Here is a 21,382-nt window from a genome sequence, read left to right as displayed (position 1 = left end):
TCCTTTTTTTAATGGGGAAATGGTGCATCGTACGCCTGAAAGTCATGTGTATCTCAGACATATTTCTGTTGTAGTTCTTGCTGTTCTTCACTGAATCAACTGTTATTATTTTCTGCAAATTCACTAATTCTGCTTCTATGGGTAGAGATACTCAGCATTGTCTCAGCTGCTCCATGTACATGATAGCAGAATAAAATATATATTTGTAGGTATAGCTGAATGTAACAGGATCCAGGTACGAGGAACACTCGTAAGAGCATCTCACTGGTAGCTGGTTGTGAGGAACTGAAGGAGTTAGAGCCTCAAGCATTCATTGACATGGAAAGCCTCAAGGACAAGTTGTGGCCTTTGTGGTTAGTCTAAGGAAGGAACTATCTGCCTCGACAGAGTGGATTGAAGGGTGCACAGCTTCACTCCGTTGCATTTGGAAACCCTCCAAGAGGGAAGACATAAACTGAGTAAAACCATATGTTCAGGTTAATGCCTACCCATCAGTTGTAGGCCTTGCTAAGGCTTTAAGAGGTAAAAGATTGATAAGAGAGAAACACCCAGCATCAGATGAAGCCAAAGGCTGGATGATTGTCCAAGAAGCAAAAACTGGGAAAAGGGTAAATTTGGCAGGGGGAGATGACAACCACCAACTCAACTGGACAAAAGGGTTAATGCACTCCATGCCCTCTCACTGCACACGCAGAACCCATGCTCCACCTTTTACTAGCCTCTCATGCAAATGAGTTCATGGAAACTCATGAGTTCATGAGTTCATAGTATGCAAATCAGCCAATAAGATGAACTTAAAAGGCAACAGAAAATTTTGCTGAGTGTGCACCCACCACCCAAGAATACCAGACCTGAGATAACGCTGGAACCTGGGGTGGTGATCTGGATTCTTTGATTCTCTTTATCTCCCTTCCTTTTCTTTTACTTCATTTCTTTTCTTTCTTATACATTTATCAATAAGAGGCCACATCGCTTACTATCCTTTTCCAAGTTTAAGTTGTTTCTACCACAAATAAACCATTTTAATGGGTTGTTTGGTGTTGTTTCACGTTAATTTAACCCGAGGGGATCATGAAACCTTTATGTTTCCCTGGGCTTCCAGTCTGGGTCATAATACTGATTCTACATTCAGGCCATAGTTAACACATGTAACATTAAATACTTGCTTGAAGAGATATAGAAGGCATCTGCTACAAGATGTGGAGAATAGTGACTACTGGCCTAAGTCTTAAGCTTTTTTGGTAGAGTGTTAGTGAGTCTGTACTCAGTGCACTCATGTGTCTTCCCAGTTACATGTTCATGTTAACCTGACAACTGAAACAGAAGATATAATTGCTCTTTATTTTGGCTTTTGTACAAATATGTTTAAATTATCTTCTTTTTCATAGTACAAATGTAAGGTGTTTTTTCAATTATCATGAAGAAATGAATCCTGTAGACACCTGGCTGCTTACTCTTTTGAATTATTTGATTTCTATACTTGTTTGTTAAAAAATCAGAAATCGTGTATTATATCCATCAGATTTTCTTTGAGGGCAGATTTAGTTGAAAAACAAATTTGAGAGTTGGGAAGTTGACAAATGCAAGAAAAGTCCTTTTTGATCTTGGACATTTTTCATTCTTCATTATGGCAAAGCAGATGACTGAGTTTCAGCCCTAAAACTAGATGACTGCTGCAAGCATACAGCCAGTCACTTATGAATAACCACTATTATACTTAAGAAAAGGGTTAAGATTTTCTGTGTAACACATTTAACAGTGGCTTAAGTATAGAATTGTCCAGTTAAAAAGTACTAAGTTGTAATTTTTCTTTGTAAGCATACAGCAGCTGGAAAGATCAGCTCTGGGAAGGAAATTTGATGGACATGGGGAAAGGTGAAAGGTACCTGGGAGAAATAAGCCTGAAATCCATGGAGATGATAGGAAAATCATGCATGGGAACTGGTAAGTGAGGCTGTGGTTCTTCAGACCCACTTAAGTGCTCTGCCATTCAACACCCACACTTTGAATTATCATGAAGTGCTTTGAAAACTAGCATCTCCATAAGACATATCACTTCTCTAAAATGCATTCTTTAACCCCTATTTATAGGAAAAGTGCTGCTGAAGTCACACACGATAGCAGAAGTCTCAGACTGGATTTCAGTGAAACAACTCTAAAACCCCCATGAAGTGCAAATTAATTGGAAAGAGTTTAATTGGGATCACCAATTTATTGGGATATCTCCCAGGGAACTGCTTTAGTCTAATGAGAATGGATGGCAGTATCTGCTGATTAACTGGTAGAGTGTTAGCATATGTTGAGCTTTATGGGGAGGGCTCCGGCAACTTTCAAAGTGTGTTTCCTAGCTCAGAAGGGTAAGATCTGCTTTTGTGTTACTATTGTCAGGAGAGATTTTTATAGGAATGAATCTATCCAGACTGTTTTGCATACAAACTCTTCCTTCCACCGGCAGATTCCCCAACTGTGATATAATAAGGGAAATATATATTTTTGAAAAATCAGACCATCTGTCTTCCTACAGTAAATATAATTAGAGATAGATATAAGGTACCTTAGCAAAGAGAAAAAGAGGAATTCTGCTGTCAGTGGACACAGAAGACAAGACAGGATTGACAGATGCTTGTGATATTTTAGCATATATGTTCCTAGACTTTCTACTCTGTCTGCCTCAGTTATATGCTAAAATATTATTCTTACTCTGATAACTTCAGTGATTTATTATTATACGCTTAGCTTGTTGAAACACCAGCTAGGTCATGTATAAAATTTTGCCTTCAAAGTTCCTTTAAGTGCCATGTCCGAGATCTATCTCCAGTTCTTGCTTGTACTGACTATTCATATTATCTCCCTGTGAAACTGTGTTCCTCTAGAATTCTTGGCATCCCAACTTAATAAAATTCAGAATGTCCTATGCAGTGTATGCTGTAATAAGCTATGCCTTAATATCTACTTATGTTGCCCTTTGGTTATCCTTAATTGCTTGTATGAAGTCACTTAGGTTAAGAGCTTTTACTTTGACTTTAAAAACTCTCTCCCGGTACACCAATGTCCTGCTGAGAAGGTTTTGATTTAAGACCTCCCTCTGTTTAACTTGGCTCATGCTTAAATATTTGTACTGCTGAATTCTAATTCCTTGTACTGTACCGAGGGATTCAGGGTCGTAAAGTTTGAGTGCAACAGTAACATGAATGATTGATGCAGCCTCTATCAAAGTTGCCAAACTTGTTAATCTCTGTATCTGCCGTGTTAATGTTTTCTATAAAATTGTCAGTTAGCTTGTCTATTATGGTATTAAATAACCCTGGCTGCCAGACCCAAGCTGTGCAGAAGTCAGCTACACAGTTATTAAACATATTAAAGTAGGAGATATCAACAAAAATCATTTCCCTTCCTCCTGGCACCTTTCATTTGGTGCAGGTGTTTGATTGTATTTCAAGAGTTCTAGTAGAAAATCCATGAAAACAGGTTATTCTCCAGGGTCCCATTTCACTATAAAGACAGCAGTTTATACCACCATTTTGCTCCTTCTTTATTTCTGCTGTCAATTCCTGTTACTTCTTCCCACTTCACAATCTATTGCACTCTTCCTGTGTGAGACCAGGCCTCCCACTGTCAGACTGTGGTCATGGAGAAACCATTCCTCTTTTCTCTCTAGCCATCATTTTTCAGCCACCCGCCTGTTCCCATTAAGGATGTCAATCATCTGAAGACTTTTTCAATTCAATCCCCCTGTCTGGAATCAAAGCTTTTGTTCACATCAGTGGTATCTCACTCTCTCCTCAGTCCACTGTAACCATGATTTCTTTACTTTTGTACTCATACTATCCTCTCTAGGACAGTAGTTGGTCCTGTTCTGTAACTGGGCACCTACTGAGGACACTTGTCTTGTGCACCTCATGCTCTAGATTGAGCTTTCTTCTCCACAGGTAACTCTGTATGTTACAAGGACAAATATACAGCATACATTTCTAATCTAGGAGGAATGTGAAAACAAAGTGTTACTCCATAAGAAGTGGTGTAACTTTATAAGGATTTACTTTTTGAGCCCATACAAACCAACTGTATTGTCAAAAACCCAAACCAGTAAAAAGCAACAACCCCCTGCCAAGAGCCCCCTACCTGCAGCACCTATATGTCAATAAAAGCATTTCATACTCCAGAAGGAGAGGTGTGGAGTAGAGCTTTGTGTTTTGAATAGAAAATCATGGATCTTATCAAAAGGAAGTATTCATCTGATTATTTAGTCATTTTCAACATGAAAATGTTGCAGCTAAGAGTTGACTTGGGTATCTATATCTGTCCATCTCCCCCCCCCTGAGTTTTGCTACTGAATTCTATGAATGCAAGGTTATGCTTAAAAATAACTATTGCATTTATACTATGAAACCTACGTTGATGCTATTAAACCTGATCTTGTCATTCTTCCTCTTCAGGTGAATACTTGCTTGAACCTCACTTGGTAGTGTAATGGCACAAATAGAAAGTCCTAAGGAAGTCAATCATTTAGAAAACAGATTCAGGAATCTTGGTCTCTCCTAACTGCGTTAGCAAATTTTGCCATCATGAGCAAGAACTTTCCATCCTGCAGTATTGGAAATCTCTGCAGAATTACTCAGGGCATCTGTTGTTGATGCAGGAGGAGGGAACAGAGTCTGAGTAGGATGGGAAAAGATGTGTGGACACACTGCAAACTCATCACACAGCATAGGGCTGTAGCAACTCTCCAAAACGCAATATGCTGCTACTAAGCTGAGTTAGCTTTAGTGTTTAGCAGAAGGAGGATTCCAAGCAAAGATGAGAGCAGGTGTAGAGACTCAGAAAATCTGTAAGAGGATCTTTGTAGAAATGACCTTCCTCTGAGGCTTCTTCCAACAGTTGAGACCTTGGAAGAAGATGATATAAGCCCTCAGAGCTCACCAGATTTTGATTTAAAAACCCACAGGCTTTAAGCTACAGGGACATCCTTCTGGTTGTGCAAAATCTTTGTTCACTTCAGGTTAAATCTGATCTCCTCTTTATAATGAATCAAAGCTTTTATAACCCTCAGGCCTTGGTAAAAGAACTGTTTTGTTTTAAAAAGCACTGTTGGAACAACAGGAACAGCTAAGCCAGGAAAGAGCAAAATATGGGATTTTTATACCTTGCTAAACATAGAATGATATTTAGGGATGCTACTTGTACAGTCATCTATACAAGACCATATCCTCTCACCTCAGCATGCTACCAAAGTTATTGACATTTGTCATGGTTTAACCCCAGCCAGCAACTAAGCACTGCAGAGCCATTCTCTCGCTCCCCCCACTCAGTGGGATGGGGGAGAAAATCTAAATAATAAAACTCATGAGCTGAGATAAAGACATTTTAATAGGGTGGAAAAGGAAGAAAATAATAACAACAACAACAACAACAATAATAGAATTAGGATATTCAAAACAAGTGGTGTCCAATACAGTTGCTCACCATTTGCTGACCAACGCCCAGTCAGTTCCCAAGCAGTGGTCCCTGACCAGCTTTCCCCCCAGTTTATATACTGGATATGATGTCATATGGTATGGAATATTGCTTTGGCCAGTTAGGGTCAGCTGTCCTGGCTGTGTCCCCTCCCAACTTTTTGTGCCACTCCAGCCTTCACGCTGGCAGGGCATGAGAAGCTGAAAAGTCCTTGACTTGGTATCAGCACTACTTAGCAACAACTAAAAACATCTGTGTGTTACAAACATTCTCATACTAAATCCAAAACACAGCACTATACCAGGTAGTAGGAAGAAAATTAACTCTATGCCAGCTGAAACCAGGACAACATTGAACTTAGAAAATCATGCCTGGAATATGAATATGTTTAGATAATGTATGTAAAAAGAAAACCATCTGAAACTCATCATAAATGCCTTAGCACGGGGTAGCTATCTGCAAATTCTGCAGTGCTCTTGGCTTAATAGAGCACAGTAAATATGAAAACCATATTTAGAAAAGAAAGTATGCTTCAGGCCCTCGAGGAAAGCTCTGCATACTTAAGTAATGATTCTTGACTTGTTTTTAATGGGTTTTTTTTGCTGTTCTTCCCAGTTTGATACATTGTTGTCAAGAAAATAAAATTTCATGGCACAACTTTTTAATGGATTAGACTATCTTTTTTATTCTGCTCTACTTAAATGTTTGAAGTCTTCATTCTTTTTTCTTCTTAAGAAGGATCATTTTAAGGGTATTTCTCTTTTAGGACACAAAAGAAGAAACATAGATATCCAAGTTGAACATAGGAAAATATTCCTAGCTTTGAATGAGAGTATTATTGCAGTCACAGGAGCCTGGTATTCATCTCTCATAATTTAATCTCACCTCACCATCTACAAGTAAGGCACTGAATAAAGCTGCTTGTCTAGTCAGTGGAAGAGGTATGTCCAAAGGGTGTTTATGCCTGTGTGCTTAAACACCTGTTTTAAGATGACAGTCATGCTGTAGAGGTGCCCAGGAACTAGATGAGACCTTATACTTAATTAACAAACTAGAAGTAGGTGACATGAAGCACACATTTTGTCTTAAATTCCGACTAGCGCTTCCTTGTGTTAACTTGTTGAAAATCTAGTAGATGGATGAGAGTGAAGGTCTTTTAGGAAAAAAATTAATAGGACCTCCAGTTCACTGCTTATTGCATTTCCATTTTTTATACAACGACATACTAATTTTCTTTCAATCTGGAAATTCTCCATGATTCTCAGATTTCTTAGTAATACATATTAAAACCTTAAATACATGTTTGATATGGTCATTTCAAAACCTGACTGTGTTTATGAAGAGTTGCTAAGTTAAAACCATCCACTCTTCATTATCTGTGTTTCCTATCATCCTCAGTTATTGTCAAAATACAAAATATTTCGTTGTCTCATGATATAAAAATATCTTATTTTCCTGAACACAAAAAGTTCATTGACTTCTCCTCTATTACATTACTAAAGCTGATGTACACTCCACCATGCCTAGCAGGTAAAATATCCAAGTCATTGTTTAAATTTCTTCTAGTTCTTTGAACTTCGGCTGTGTTATTATACTTAATGTATGAATTCTTTTCCTGTATCTTTTTGCTTCCTTTATCTGTTCTCTGTGTTTCAGGGCTTGTAATTGGTATTGACTATTATCACTTCTTTCCACTTGCTACTTGTACAATTTCCATTTTATGTAGCAATTTTTACTTCTTTTAATGTTTTTAAATTATAGCTTTCTTCTCATTTATTCCTAAATGTGAGATCTGTTTTTAGTAAAACAATGTGAATGGTGATTGATAAGCATTTATTTTTCTCCAGCTGGTTTGGCTCAAAATAATTATCAGTTTTGCAAGATTCACTCTTTTTTGCATTAAATGCATATATCATTGGTTTGGATTTTATTCTGTGTACAGTTATCAAATGTAATAAATTCACGATCTCTTACCCTTAAGCTACAAGGGTTTAGTTTTTCATTTTAGTTCAGAGTATTTATCATAATGAAGGCAAAGAGAGAATTCCTTCATGTTTAATGCAGCATTTTCATAATCAGGAAATTGTTACTGTAATTTTTTTTCATCACTTCTAAAAAGCTCTGTAATGGCTGTAAGTGACCATCAGTATAGGTCGTTAAAGGTAAAGATGACAGCATTATTTTTCTTCCGTGTGCTACAAATAGCTGTTTATAGAGATATTGCACAACTCATTGCAGTGTTATGGTCTGTAGCAGGCACAGAACAGCATGTGATCTGCCTCTTCCTTCTATTAATAATTAAGGAATATTCAAGACTACTATTTTAGAGTTGCCAGGCAAAATGCAGAGTGCAATTCCCAAGCTCTGCAATCCACTAGATCTATCCTGAACAAGCTAATTTAACCATATTAGTTACACAGGTCTTGTCCGTGGACTTCAGTCATAGTAGGGCACCAGTGCACATGCATTTCTTCCAATTCTTCTACTTTATTACTAGATTCTTAGTGCTAACATATAGGCAGCTAGAGAGTCTCTTTTCATACCCCGTGGTGACTGGATTGGTTTTATTACTGACACCTTGATTTTATGACAAATGAGAATGCTATTTTTTCTTCCAATCCCCTTTTTGTTATTTAGATTGTTGCCTGGCTGATATAGCTCACCAGTTCCACAGACAGTACTTTCCTATTTGCTTTAGCAGAGTACAGCTAAACCAAACAGTTTCTTTTCCTCATAGCAAATTGATCAGGATTCCAGATTCATCACCTAAAGCTACAAGCCTAGTTAGCAACTCTCTTCCTGGGCATCCTGCTTTCTATCCAGTTTTCCTTGTAGGGTAGGAAGGCTCTTTGATGATGAATTATACGTATGGCTCCTCTCATACATTTCAGCAGTCTACTGTGAACTTTTGGAGACAATGGAGCTAGCTGCCATTAGCCCCTGTGAGGAAATTACCATTAAAATTCCTCATTCAAACCTCTGAGCCTTTAGGATTAAATCAGTTTAAGGAAAAGTGTATCTAGTTAAAATGTTGGAAGAAGCAGGCAGATCCATGTTCCTTTAGCACTCTTTTCCAAAAGGGCTTCTGGCCTGTTCCTCATGGAATATATTATCACTTTTTATTTTTCATCTCTGGCTATTTACCCAGAAGAAAAATTCCTGGAAGTTGAGCAATGGAAAGCTAAGCAAGACCATGTAGTGTGGGTTTATCAAAATCTCCTTGCAGCAGATAAAGCAAATTATGTGTGTCACCATGGAGTAAAATAAGCCTTGTTCAAATGAATTTTCTCCCTGTGATGTTATGTTTACTGAGCTTCTGTGTCACTGTAACTGGGAATCCTGAGATGTAGATACATTAATATAACAGTATGAAAATTCACAGAGGAGCACAGCAGGTACTGGGGAGGCATCTAACAGGGAGATAATTTTCCAGTCACCCTGGGAAGAGGAGACAGCTGCTTTCCTTGGCTCAAAGCATAGCACAGGGCTGTCGGAATCTCTCCTGCCTACAGACTATTTCCCTCCCCAGTGCACTCTAGGAAGAAACATGTAACTGGAAAAAAAAAAAAAAAAAAAAAAAGCAGAGACATTCAGCCTGAAAGCAGAAAAAGTTCTGCTTTCTGCAACCTGCTGGCAGTATCCAGCAAAGGGGTGTCTCTCACTTGCAGGGTGGGCTTGTCCCAGGACTCCAGGCAAAACAGAGGAGTATTGACATTCCTGGGGTGGCTCCAGGGGAGGGCTTTGCTAACTCAGATTCCTCCTCATGTCGACTCCATACAGTCAGCTTGAGTTTTACATGTGGGAAATCTTAGCCCAGCAGGTTGACAGAGCCATATTTTGCACTCCCTACATCTTCTTACTAGGCTGGTTTTGGAGATCTAACAGAAATTAATTCCTCATTGAGATGCCTCTCGTTAGCATCTTGAGTTGGGTATTGAATGGCTTCACCCTATGAGAAGGATATTATAATATATAATTGATAATTTAGACATCTCTGATAGAAACTAAAGTTTTACTTGATTTGATGTCCTTTGTCTAGGGATGCACTGCATTCTTTGATATCTCTCTGTAGCCACACTAGAAATTTGAAAGAAAAATTGCTATGATATTTAAACAGGACAGAAGTTTTGAAAGAGACCTTAAAGTATCAGGTAATTTGAAACAAAAACATCCTGATATATTGTACTGTGCTCTCTTCGGTTTGTCCTGCCAAGAGGAAACTAAGTTTTGTTACAAAACAGAATCTGTTACTACTTTTACATCACCCAATATTGAATAAATGTCATGGAACTTACTACAGCTGATGCATAAAGATCCATTCAGTAAACTATGCTTTAAAAACTGCATTGACAGATTTGGGCTAATTTTATTAGAGGTCTTAATTCTGATTCTCTGTCTAGTAGTTGGGTAACTGTAAAAGAACTATTTATTAATTTAAAGCTCATACAGCTGATTGATGCATGCTAATGTATTTTAGATTTAATAATCACATCTACCTTAATTGAATTGTATTTGCTCAGAGCGAGCATATAATTAAATCAAGTCTTTTCTAATCCTTCTCAAACCAGATTATTCTATGGTACATTGGGGAAGAATAGTCAAAAGTATGAATTTAGTTAATTTAAGCTTTTTGAAAAAATCCGTAGTTACATTGTGAATGTTTGGGGTATTCATTATTTTCCAAAATAAGGAGATGTATTTTTCCATACACATATTCTGCAATAATTAAGAAGTTTATAGAGGCAGAAAGACTGAAAATATGGCTAGGAAGGAAACAGTTTTAAGAAAATCCAGCAAATTTACACAGCAGATAGTGAAATCTGCATACCACATAACCAGCAAGCTATTTCAGACAATTGGTTTCAAATGCCTTTAGGAGAACAAGGTTATCAGAGAGAAAAGACCAAAAACAAAGCCAAGAAATCACAGAACAGAAGATTAAGAAAATACTCTATGGAGATACTCTGATGTGCTTGTGTATACCTGGTCAATTGTCCCAGGTTGGGTGGGAGTGTTGATCTGCTCGAGGGTAGGGAGGCTCTGCAGAGAGACCTGGACAGGCTGGAGCCATGGGCTGAGCCCAACTGGAGGAGTTTCCATAAGGCCAAATGCCGGGGGCTGCCCTTGGGCCACAACAACCCCCAGCAGCGCTACAGGCTTGGGGAGGAGTGGCTGGAGAGCTGCCAGTCAGAGAGGGACCTGGGGGGTTGATTGACAGCCGGCTGAACAGGAGCCAGCAGTGTGCCCAGGTGGGCAAGAAGGCCAATGGCATCCTGGCTTGTGTCAGCAATAGCGTGGCCAGCAGGGACAGGGAAGGGATCTGACCCCTGTACTCGGCACTGGTGAGGCCGCCCCTCGATTCCTGTGTTCAGTTTTGGGCCCCTCACTACAAAAAGGACATTGAATGACTCGAGAGTGTCCAGAGAAGGGCAACGGAGCTGGCGCAGGGTCTGGAGCACAGGTCGTACGGGGAGCGGCTGAGGGAACTGGGGTTGGTTAGTCTGGAGAAGAGGAGGCTGAGGGGAGACCTCATAGCCCTCTACAGCTCCCTGACAGGAGGGTGCAGAGACCTGGGGATGAGTCTCTTTAACCAAGTAATAAGCGATAGGACATGAGGGAATGGCCTAGATATTAGGAAGCATTTCTTTACAGAAGGGGTTGTTAGGTGTTGGAATGGGCTGCCCAGGGAGGTGGTGGAGTCCCCATCCCTGGAGGTGTTTAAGAGTCAGGTCGACTTAGCACTGAGGGATCTGGTGTAGTTGGGAACTGTCAGGTTAACGGTTGGACTAGACGATCTTCAAGGTCCTTTCCAACCTAGATGATTCTGTGATTCTGTGAAGATGCAAGTCCGGAACCAAGGGTATTCCAAGACATAAAGGATTAAAAAAAATGGCTTGAATGAGGGGGAAAAGTCATTTAGAGTTGAGGACGGATCTCATGAAGACATACCAAGGGAAAGACAAAGCAAGAAAAGTATTTGTCAGGAAAGACATTTATCTGTCAGCTGCAATTGTTATAATTCACCTTGCCCCTCTACTAAAAGAATTGCAAGAGGAGAAGCATAGAGTTTATGCATACAGAGGTGAGGTTTACTTTTTTAACATCTTTTCTGATTGCTGTGGACCTTCTGATAGAAGAAAAATAGAGGAATAGAATTCATAGTGGGATGTTCAAGCTTAGCATTTTCTTCTTTTTATGATAGATCAGAGGTACTAGATATACAGATGTGCTACCAATGCATCTTGTGTCCATGACACTTAAAAAGTTCTGTTCTACAAAACCGAACTATGGAAATAAGCAGCATCTTTTACTCTGATAAATGATGTGTTGCCTCAAGTCTAAATTACTGACCTGTTCTAATTTGTCCATCAGAGTTAATTATAGAATTTATCTTTTTTAATAAGCAACACTTGTTTCTGATTAGCAAATGGCCTACAGCAGATTTTGATTTCTCTTCTTGATTTCCAAACATTATAATATTATATATATGTTTGTCTGAGGATTTTGATCTCATGCTCTATGGCATTTCACTTGAAGAACGATTTGCTCTTAATATCTTATTCAGATTTGTACTAGCAAAGGTCTTATAAAGATTTGTTTCCTTGACTACCCCATCTCACAGGCTTGAAATGTAAAAGCAAAAAAAAAAAAATTGATGCTGGTGTACAATTAATAACGTATCACAGAAAGAATTCTGTTTAGCAAAGTGCTGTCAAGTTGCTGCTTGTGAAGTAAAGGCATGCTTTTCTTTGCTAGTGATTTGTAAAACATATGCAGGATGATTATTTTTCTTCCCAATACAAAAAAGTACTAGTGTTGGTCTTTAATGTTTCTTCATGGGGGCAAACATGCATTGACTGAGGTCAATAGGAATATTGCTTTTCTGAGCAGGGTATGTCAGTACATATGACCTACCACTGACAGCTGCAGGGGTTTGCTCCTTATTTGAAATAAGGCCAATCTACACAGCATACACTGTGTAAAAGGACATTATAATAACAGCTGCTTACATCTGCACTTCCTGCTAAAGGTCGTCTTGTCACAGTGTCATTTGGAGATATTCCTGAGGTTTTCAATTCAGTGGATACCCTGTGTCTAACATGAGCTCAGGGCGAAGGCACCTGTCACCTCTTACCCAGCTCTTTTGGAATGGAAATCTGAGCAGCAAATTGAAGTTATAAACAGGGATACTTTATCTAAATTCAACATATGCAAACAAACCCGGCCCTAGGGTGGGGAAGAGTCATTTCTGGCCTGGGTTCTACTTAGATATACGACTTGATGTAAAATATGGATGAACAGGGTATCACTGCACATGCTGATTGCTTCTCTAAGCATGAATTAGTTGGCTGATCATCTTTTTCAAGTGCTCAGGACTTTACTCCAGGGACCAGATATCCTCTGTGGCAAAAAGTTCCTTCCCAGTTTATAACTATTTCATTCTGCTGACTTGGGATGAGTTCTTTAGGAAACCAGCAGCACTGAGGATTTGCTGTTTGTACATGAACATACCCAGTTCGTTGCCTAACCCCCACTGACAGCAGGACCAACCTGTTGGAAGCCAGAGGGTTGGCTTTATGGTGCCATCACCTTCCTTGGTCTCCTCCAGCACTGCAGTTATACTTGAAAAAAATATCTTACCTCTCAGTTTATTAAAAGCCTTTCTAAGCTGGCTAGTCAGCTTCACAGCCTGTGCTCTTTCTACTACCAATTTAGATGAAGTTGACAAAATGTGGTTATAGACTTGCTATGTACCTATTGTTTCCCACATTTCAAATCAGTGGCACGTCTTGCCAGGGTAGAGCCCTGCTGGATAATAAAATGCTAAATAAATTATAGCTGGAGGGAATAGAGATGGTGCTGATTGATGCTAATTCCCTGAAGTTGATCTAATAGTATCTTCTGAGGCTGTGTTAGTGACAGTAGGTTGAAAGAAGAAATGTTTGTTTCTGAAGGAAAAAACCAAAAACTAAAAGGAAAAAAGTACAGGATTACATATTACATCTCCAGTGAGCAAAGAGAACTCTTCTGGCTGTACAGGCCACTTGTGATAATGTAATTGACCAAAGATCTTCCTATGTTGATGATCCTATAGACCTGTAGTACTGTTCTGTGAGCATAAGGAATGCAATTAGATTAAGACAATATAAAAATCAGTCTTTCTCCGCCCCTCTTTTAATTTTCTCTCCACAAAAGTCATTGTCTTCTTATCTCAATTAATTCTGAATTCCCACTTGTACAGCCAAAATTACATGGTTTTGAGTTCTGTAGCTGCTATACTATTTCCAAAAAGTAATTGTCTTTATTTAGAAATAAAATTGATTATAGAAACAGATGACAGAATCCCCTATAGGACGCTGGACTAAATGGACCAATACTCTACTGATATATGGTTTTTGTTTTCTTTTTTCTACTTTTATTTTTTTTCAACTGTGATAAACCCTGTCTTTGTCGTTTTCAGTTTATTTTGTAAACATCAGATAAGTAACTGTCATTGCAGATTATATCTAAGAGAAACTAGGAAGTATTTTAATCTTTTTTTTGTAAGCAGTGGATTTGGACGGAGAATATCTAGAAGTTATTTGGAAATTTGCTCCTTGATTCTTGATGACCTTGGCCAAGAAGATTCGCTCTTCTGTGCTTTGTTTTCTGCATTCACAGATGACACCAGCTTTCGTGAATGACTTTGAGATGTGAAGTGTCTGCTACAGAACAATTTTTTAGGCTTATTCTTACTTCTTATTTCTATCTCTCTTTGTGGTGAATTCGCAGATAATTGCAAAGGACCAAGACACTCACAAGGAAAGCACGGTTTAAAGATAACCACACCCCAGAATTATTTCTATTATTTTCAGCTACTTTGAAAACAACAGCTTTTTCTATTCCTAGCTGGTCAGGATGGTAGCCTGAGGGGGTGTCCTGAGAGACAGAGACCAAACCAGGGAGATCAGGATGAAAAAAAAGGATTGAAAATGTCAGGTATCAGACATGCATACTGGTGACTAAGAGATAAGATGCATGTTGAGAAGAGTTCCGTCATCATGCATCAGAGATTATGTTGGAAGTGAGAAGTGTCCATCATCACTTTGCAGCTTTCTTAGGCTGCTCAGACTTGTAGAAGACATCCTACTAAGAGGGAGAGACAGAGCAGAATAATAGTCCCATGGCTTTGGAAAGAATGGGAAGTAGTTTCCAGAACAGTCTTTCATGATGTCATATTCATCTACAGCAATTAGGAAGAGACTGGACTACATTATGGGTCTCTTTGGAAGAAGGATCACTCTGCTAGCCATATAACAATGGGATAACAATGGGAAATGAATCTCTAATTAGAGAGAGAGAAAGAACTGAGGATGTCTGAAAGCTTGTGTGCTCATGCGAGGTGGAGTCATGTTCTCAACTTACCCAGGAGTATTAATTTAATTGACTGCAGAAATAATGGATCTGCTCAGTCTGAGCCTGGGTAGTTGCTACAGGTGTTAATGTGTGTAGGTTTAAAAGGCTGATCCTATCGCCTATTTGGCAATGTTTTTTAACCTGGAAAATGAGAGTGAAAAGAGTTAGAGATGGAGATCTTTAGCACAAAATGCCTGTAAGCACAAAAACCATGAAACCTCAACTCCTCTTAGAAATGCATTTTTTCAACTGCTATTTTTATAAGTGACTTGTTTCTGTGGCACTTAGGGTTATTTCCTTCCTTAAAATGTTTTGCAGTTGTTTTAGTCCACAAAGCATGGACCTTCTCTGACTTCTGCCTTAACTAACCAACCAGTATAGATTTCTCTTGGAATTCACAGCTGTCTTCACTGAATGTGAGAAAATGAGCCTGTCAGGTTGAGCTGACTCTAAACTTTTCTTGTCTTTGGGATGCAAATCCTTTTAAGTAAATTTAGGTCATTCCTATTTGGTTTTCATGGGACATACAGTAGCAGGGGGGGGGAAGCAAGTTATTCCTCATAAAGGAAAGAAAATGGAAAAGATGTGCTTTAAATCACTCCATCCAAAGTCACTGTCAAAGTCATTGTGTTCTATGCGGGAACCTAAACATGCTGGGCTTCTGTTTTCCTTAGGTTTGTGTCAGAAATAGGCTTTTTCTTCATTGCCTGCATCTTTCACTTATAATTTAAACCATATAGGGGGGTGACTGGTAGCTGTCAGGGGAGACTCAGTTGCAATCTAGGGATTGGTTTAAATTCCAAAGCCAAAGCACAGGGCTTGCCCTGGTAGTTAGATGCTTTTAATGAATGACTGAAATTGTTCATCGAATTCATCACTGCTTTCTGTACTCTTTAACTTCCTGGCCTGGACACCCAGCAAGCTGCTTCCTTTAAAATAACATTCCTCTGACACAAAGACTCAGAGCACCACTTAAAATTGCCCAGCTCATATTTAATTCATCTTTGGATTTCCCCAGCTAGAGATGCGTAGGTACATATTATGACCAGCAGAGTGGAAAGCCCCAGATATTCAAGAGCTGAGTAAATAACTGTTAATAACATAGAGCATAAAGTATTTGCTGTATCTCTTAGACCTCTTCCAGCTCATAGGCAGAGGAAGAAACAGGGTAAAAATCAGTGTAGTGCTCAGATAGTGCAGCGTTTCAGACCTGATCATCCTTAACATAAATGCCTCTTTACAGCTGGATTATATAAAAATTTCTCCCAACTTTACCTGTGAGTCACACCCCCCAGCCTGCATTAATGTAAATGAAAACAGGCATTAATGTGTGATGTAGCAGTTTTCACCTTGACAGATGACAAAATGTATAATGCACTGTGTGCAGGGAATGATGCTGGCTTTGCAAAGGTGGGAACCAAAGCCCCATGGTTTGGGCTGTGCTGGGGAGCCTGGCAGGGCTGTGGAGCCAGTGCCCACCATTTCCCACACTGCAGAGCATCAGAATCAAGACACATCCCTGATGTCTGACAGCATTCAGTATCGCCTGTGCTCCTGAAAGGTCCTGAACTGGCACTGCGGGAGAAGAACACAATTTCCTTCCTTGAAAACAGCAGTCAAATCCAACAGGACTGGGCATGACACAAAGTTTTCAGTTTGACAGCATGCGTGAGGGAGATGTGTTGGCAGACCAAGGGGTATGTGGGAGTAAGGGTTTATGAACTGGGTGCATTGATTTATCTGCTGGTTCCCCTGGTTATCAGTGGGCTCTGTTCATTACCATAGGGCTGTGACCTTCCACATCCACCCACAATGCTGCCTATGTATTTTTGTATTAGATGCAGGTAGAATGCATTTTAGCCCAAGCAGAGGTTCTGCTCTCTTTCTGGCCTCCTGCAGGACTTTGCATGAGAAGTCAACTTAAACCATCAAGTGGTCTGTCTGTCAAACTACTGCTTTCTAGATACAAATGAAAGAGTGTTTCTGGAGAATAAGGTCTCATGAGCTCTTTGCAGCTGGATTTCTGTGATCAAGTTTTCAAGAACTTTCAAAAAGCATATGGAGGAGGAAAAATGGGTGCACTTTTCATCAGCAGTTAGGTTTATTAAGCACCTATTATTAGGTATCAGTTCTTCTCAAACGTAGATACCATTAGAAATCTGGCTTATGGCTTTAAAGGTAAAATTACAGAACTAACAGCAACCGAAAGCCTTAAAACTTCAAAGGCTTTTTAAAATACATTGCTTAATTCCAGTGAGGACTGTATGGGGGATACAGTTGGACTGAGATCCTATTACTTAACATGTGGTTTGGATGACTTGCATAATCTACTTTGAATTGCTGCTTGTGAGCAACAAGACCATGGCAGAACATCCTTGGGAATCCTCAGTGTAAGGGAGTGTAAGGGAGAGTGAAGTTCTTTAGTTGAACAGTCCTGTGGTGGAATCACAGTGCAAAATTTGAGGACTCTGCTTAGTCTTTTCCCACATTTTAATGGACAAGAGAGTTATAAACCTTAATTAATTAAGAAGACATTCTGCATATTCCCCTACTTAACCAGTGCTTGCAAGACCAAACAAATCTTGCAAGACCAGTTAAAGACCTTGTTCGGTGCTACATCTGCCTCTACTGTGCCATGTGTTTAGTCTTGCCCAGTTTAATACAGCAAACTCTTCCCTGATTTAATGACTGTATTTTTAGCTCTCAGCCAACAGAGACATTGTGGTTTATATTTTATATCTTTATTTTGTGTTCTGATGTGACAGAAGTTTCAATTGGGTACCATTTGCTGTAATCCAAAGTGTGCTTTCAAATATTTTTAAATATTTTATAGGTTAGTACTCAAAAGGATGCAGAGCCTAGAAGAAAAATAACTGCTACTTCAGCTTTTTTTCTGTGACTGCTGATGAATTAATGATTATTTTTTACATCCCTTATACCAGTAGCAGACCTGAAAGGCTTTAACAATCAGGATAGCCAAAAATGTTAAAGAAGGTGGCCAAGGTGGAGTCCTAGATTGGTTGTGATGAGCTGGGGCCAGTCATTGGGAGAGGGGGAGTTGTGGGTCACCTGTAAGGGCAGGGAGAAAATGTTCTCCTGGGAGCACGCCAGGTCAACTTCATGCAGGGGGAGCGAGTGACCACTGCTCTGGGGGTCTTCTTTTACCTACTTGGTCTGTGTGTGTGTGTTAGTATACATACATATGTATACTCATTGTATATGTGTGTGTGTGAGTATACATATGTGTATGTGTGTGTATAGAGGGATAATGTAGGGGAGAAAGGAAGAAAGTAAACATATGGTTTATATATTTGGATTTGTATAAAGGTAGAGAAATCAAAGGCTTTTTATTTTAGAATGACAAACTGATTAAATTAGAAAAAAAAAAAACCAACCAAACACAGCTGTTCCTCCTAAGCAGGAAAAGGAGAGAAAGGTATCCAAGAGCCCAGTCCACCATAAGCTGTTGATTAACCAGACCAGCTGTTATTTAATCCAACTTTCTTTTAATTGAGTTTTTTTGGGGTTGTTTTTTTTTTTTTGTTAACTGAGGGTTTTTGGAGTGCCCACAAAATCAAATGGTTTGGCTGATCTAAATCAAATATGGTACTATTTCCCTCATCTTTTTGCTTTTAATAGAGTTTCCATTTGACATTTGTTTTGTTTTCTATCTTCAGTTTCAAGGCAGAAGGCAAAGCAGTCTGGAGTTAAGTGGTGTACAGAGCCTGGTTGATCTTCAAACCTCTAAAGCTACCTTCAATGACTGTCATATTAGTGGGATAAAGAAAGGTACAGTGTTCCATGGAACGAGTCTTCCTTCTTTCTGTGATGTGCTCTGAAATAATTTCTCAGGGTTTTAAGTGGATGCTGAAAGGGCAGTTTAAAAATTCTTTGCTTTGATCTGAAATATCTGATAAAAAAGCATGGATTTTCTGGAGTCTTTCTTTCTGTGTTTCCAACCTTTTGATTTCATTTACCAGTCAGAACGCTTCTACTTTATTTATCTTTTGTAGCACATATGTGATAAATATTAGGCCACAGATGAAGAAAAAAATCCCAAAGTGATTTGGGTAAAAAGAAAAAGAATATAACAAAGGAAGGGTGGAGAAAAAAAAATAACATGAGATCAAATGTTATTTATGCTTGTACAGTTTTTATACAAACAGTTATGAACAAACATCAGTTATAAGCCAGCTGTAACTTTGCCCTTGTTAGCCAGTTACAAAAGCATCTGTACTCTATTCACTGTCAGCTATTTAAACAGACTCCTGAGATAAAAATGCTGATGCTTTTAATAATTTGTCTTCTGTTTCTAGTAAAGGCTGCTGTCTCTCCAGTATGTTGACATAGTCCCTATTTACTCTCAAAGCACAATAATCTGTTCCCTTCATTCCAAGCTGTCCTCACATGCAAATGTTACCTATGAGACATGGGTTTATCCTAGCATCCTTATAGCTGTACACCAGGACTCTGTCTGGACCTATAAATTGTATGTTTATGTATGTGCATTGTGCTTGCTAAGGCCATGCTGGGCATGGGGCTGGGCAGAAGGGGAGTAGGGAACAACTGATCCTACTGAGCCAGGAGACAAGGAAGCAGGTCAGACTGTGATCATGACCTGAAGAACTTTGGAAGTTCAAAACTCTTATTCTTTCCTTTTTAAACATTACCCTCACATTTCTCTGTAAATTTTCTCCTAACAGTGAGTATGATGTCTCCACAGCATTAGCAATGAGCGAGGGCTCTGAAAGTGTTGCTGTTTGACATCTTCAAGCTATTTTGAATGAGTGGTAGTGTGTCTGGCAATAGTAGTCCTAGATATGGAGCTCATAAATGGTGCAGTGATTTCCTCACTCAGTTATTAATTGGCCTGTGACAGTGACACTGATGTTGCGGTTGCAGACACATGTAGATTGGAAATTAATAAACTGAGATTGATAGTTATGACAGCATATAAAAGTCAGACCATCCAAACTCTATTAAATCACTTAATAAAAACTGAGTGAAAGCATCTAAGAAGTATGAGAAAAACCTCGGATTACCTGATTTAAATTTGTTACTTAATGAGAACATAAATATTTAAAGCCCATGAATTTATTAACTAAATTAACCAGTATTATTCTAAAGGTATAATTTACGCAGCCAGATCATCAGCCAATGCAGTGTTCATTTAAATCGATGGAGATATGCTATCGTACACAGCTTGAGCTCTATATCATGATACTGATAAAGTCATATATCCTTTTTAAGCACCCCACATTTGGAGCATTAAGGGTTTTTTTGTGACAGCAATGTAAAAGTTTGTCTTATGACTTAAGAACCATAAAACCACATTTAATATTTTAAAAAGTGCTCACTTATGATAACTTACCATTCTGTAAAGTTTATCCTCCAGATCCTGATTAATTCTTTGTAAGGCTAGGTAATTGTTTTGTATCCTAAAACAAAGATGATATAAAGTAATTGAATGCATTTGGTTTTTTGTTGTTTTTTACCTGCAATTTTCACATCAGTACAAAACCTTGGCTTTCACTATTTGAAATTTATTTTCTTATCACTCCTGTTGCCAGTCGGTGGTTGGCTTCGAAATGTAATTACCACCTACTTCCTAAGCAAACTTCTTTGTCATGTTTGCTTACTATATTTAGCAGCAAATTTTACCAAAAATTGAAAATATGTTTGCCATTCTGCACTTGTGTGCAGACATGCATCACAGCATGGGAAATTACATGGAGAGATTGTAGTTTTATGTCAGGCTCAGGAATAGAGAGAAAGCTTGAGCTGTATGCTTAGACAGTACAGAAGAAGATTTATGGAGATCTCTTAAAGAAAATTGAAGCAAAACCCTAGTGACTAGCACAAGCAACATGTGGGCATCACCACATGACTTAGAAGAGAATATTCCTTCTTCTGACAGAATTCAAGGAATTGCCTATTCTCAAGAGCTAAACACATCCTTTTAAGGAAATACATTTAGCTTAACCTGGAAAAGGTGGGTATTTAGTTTTATCAGCACTGAGGGATTGAATGGAGTCACAAAATGAGGCTTCCCTGCTTATTCCAGAGCAATACACCAAAGAAAAGTTTCAGTCTCTACATCTTTAGGTTATTCAGACAGTAACCTTGGTATTGTAATGAACAAGCTGCATGGCCTGTGGGAAAAACATCGCTACTTTAGTAACAGCTGTGCCTTTCTTTTCACAGAAAGTAAGGAGGATAACTCCTTGCTCTTGTTTGTACATATCTTCTCAGCAGGATGTAAAACAAATGTAAAACAAATGTTAGAAGCCCAGCTGTGAAAAATCTGTCTGAAAACATCTGTATGTTTGTACTGAGAATCTCAGGTCAATAGGTCAAAGTTATTCAGTGGTGAGCTGTCTTTAGGTAATGTGCAAGTGTGTTCACTGTAAGAGTGAACTCAGATGTAATTCAGCAGAAAGTCACTTCCTCTGCAAAGCCTGCATATGGTTGTAGTTTCCATGATGATCAGGAATGGACGGGGATTAAGGAAGTCTCTTTGGCTTATCATGTG

The 21,382-nt window shown here is 38.9% G+C and overlaps 1 protein-coding gene across 6 annotated transcripts in view; it reads right to left on the bottom strand.

Moving 5' to 3' along the window:
* Positions 1-21,382, bottom strand: part of BEGAIN (brain enriched guanylate kinase associated) — a 161,929-nt gene that overhangs the window by 34,236 nt on the left and 106,311 nt on the right. For all 6 annotated transcript variants that reach the window (XM_026849493.1, XM_026849494.1, XM_026849491.1 and 3 more), the window contains one exon: positions 20,222-20,288. In XM_026849493.1, coding sequence (XP_026705294.1) covers positions 20,222-20,288 — 67 coding nt within the window. The remainder of the gene's footprint in view (positions 1-20,221; positions 20,289-21,382) is intronic.

This window comes from Athene cunicularia (genome assembly GCF_003259725.1).
Source record: "Athene cunicularia isolate RWA chromosome 5 unlocalized genomic scaffold, athCun1 chr5_part1, whole genome shotgun sequence".
Classification (NCBI taxonomy): domain Eukaryota; kingdom Metazoa; phylum Chordata; class Aves; order Strigiformes; family Strigidae; genus Athene; species Athene cunicularia.
This window is presented reverse-complemented; position numbering and strand designations above follow the sequence as displayed.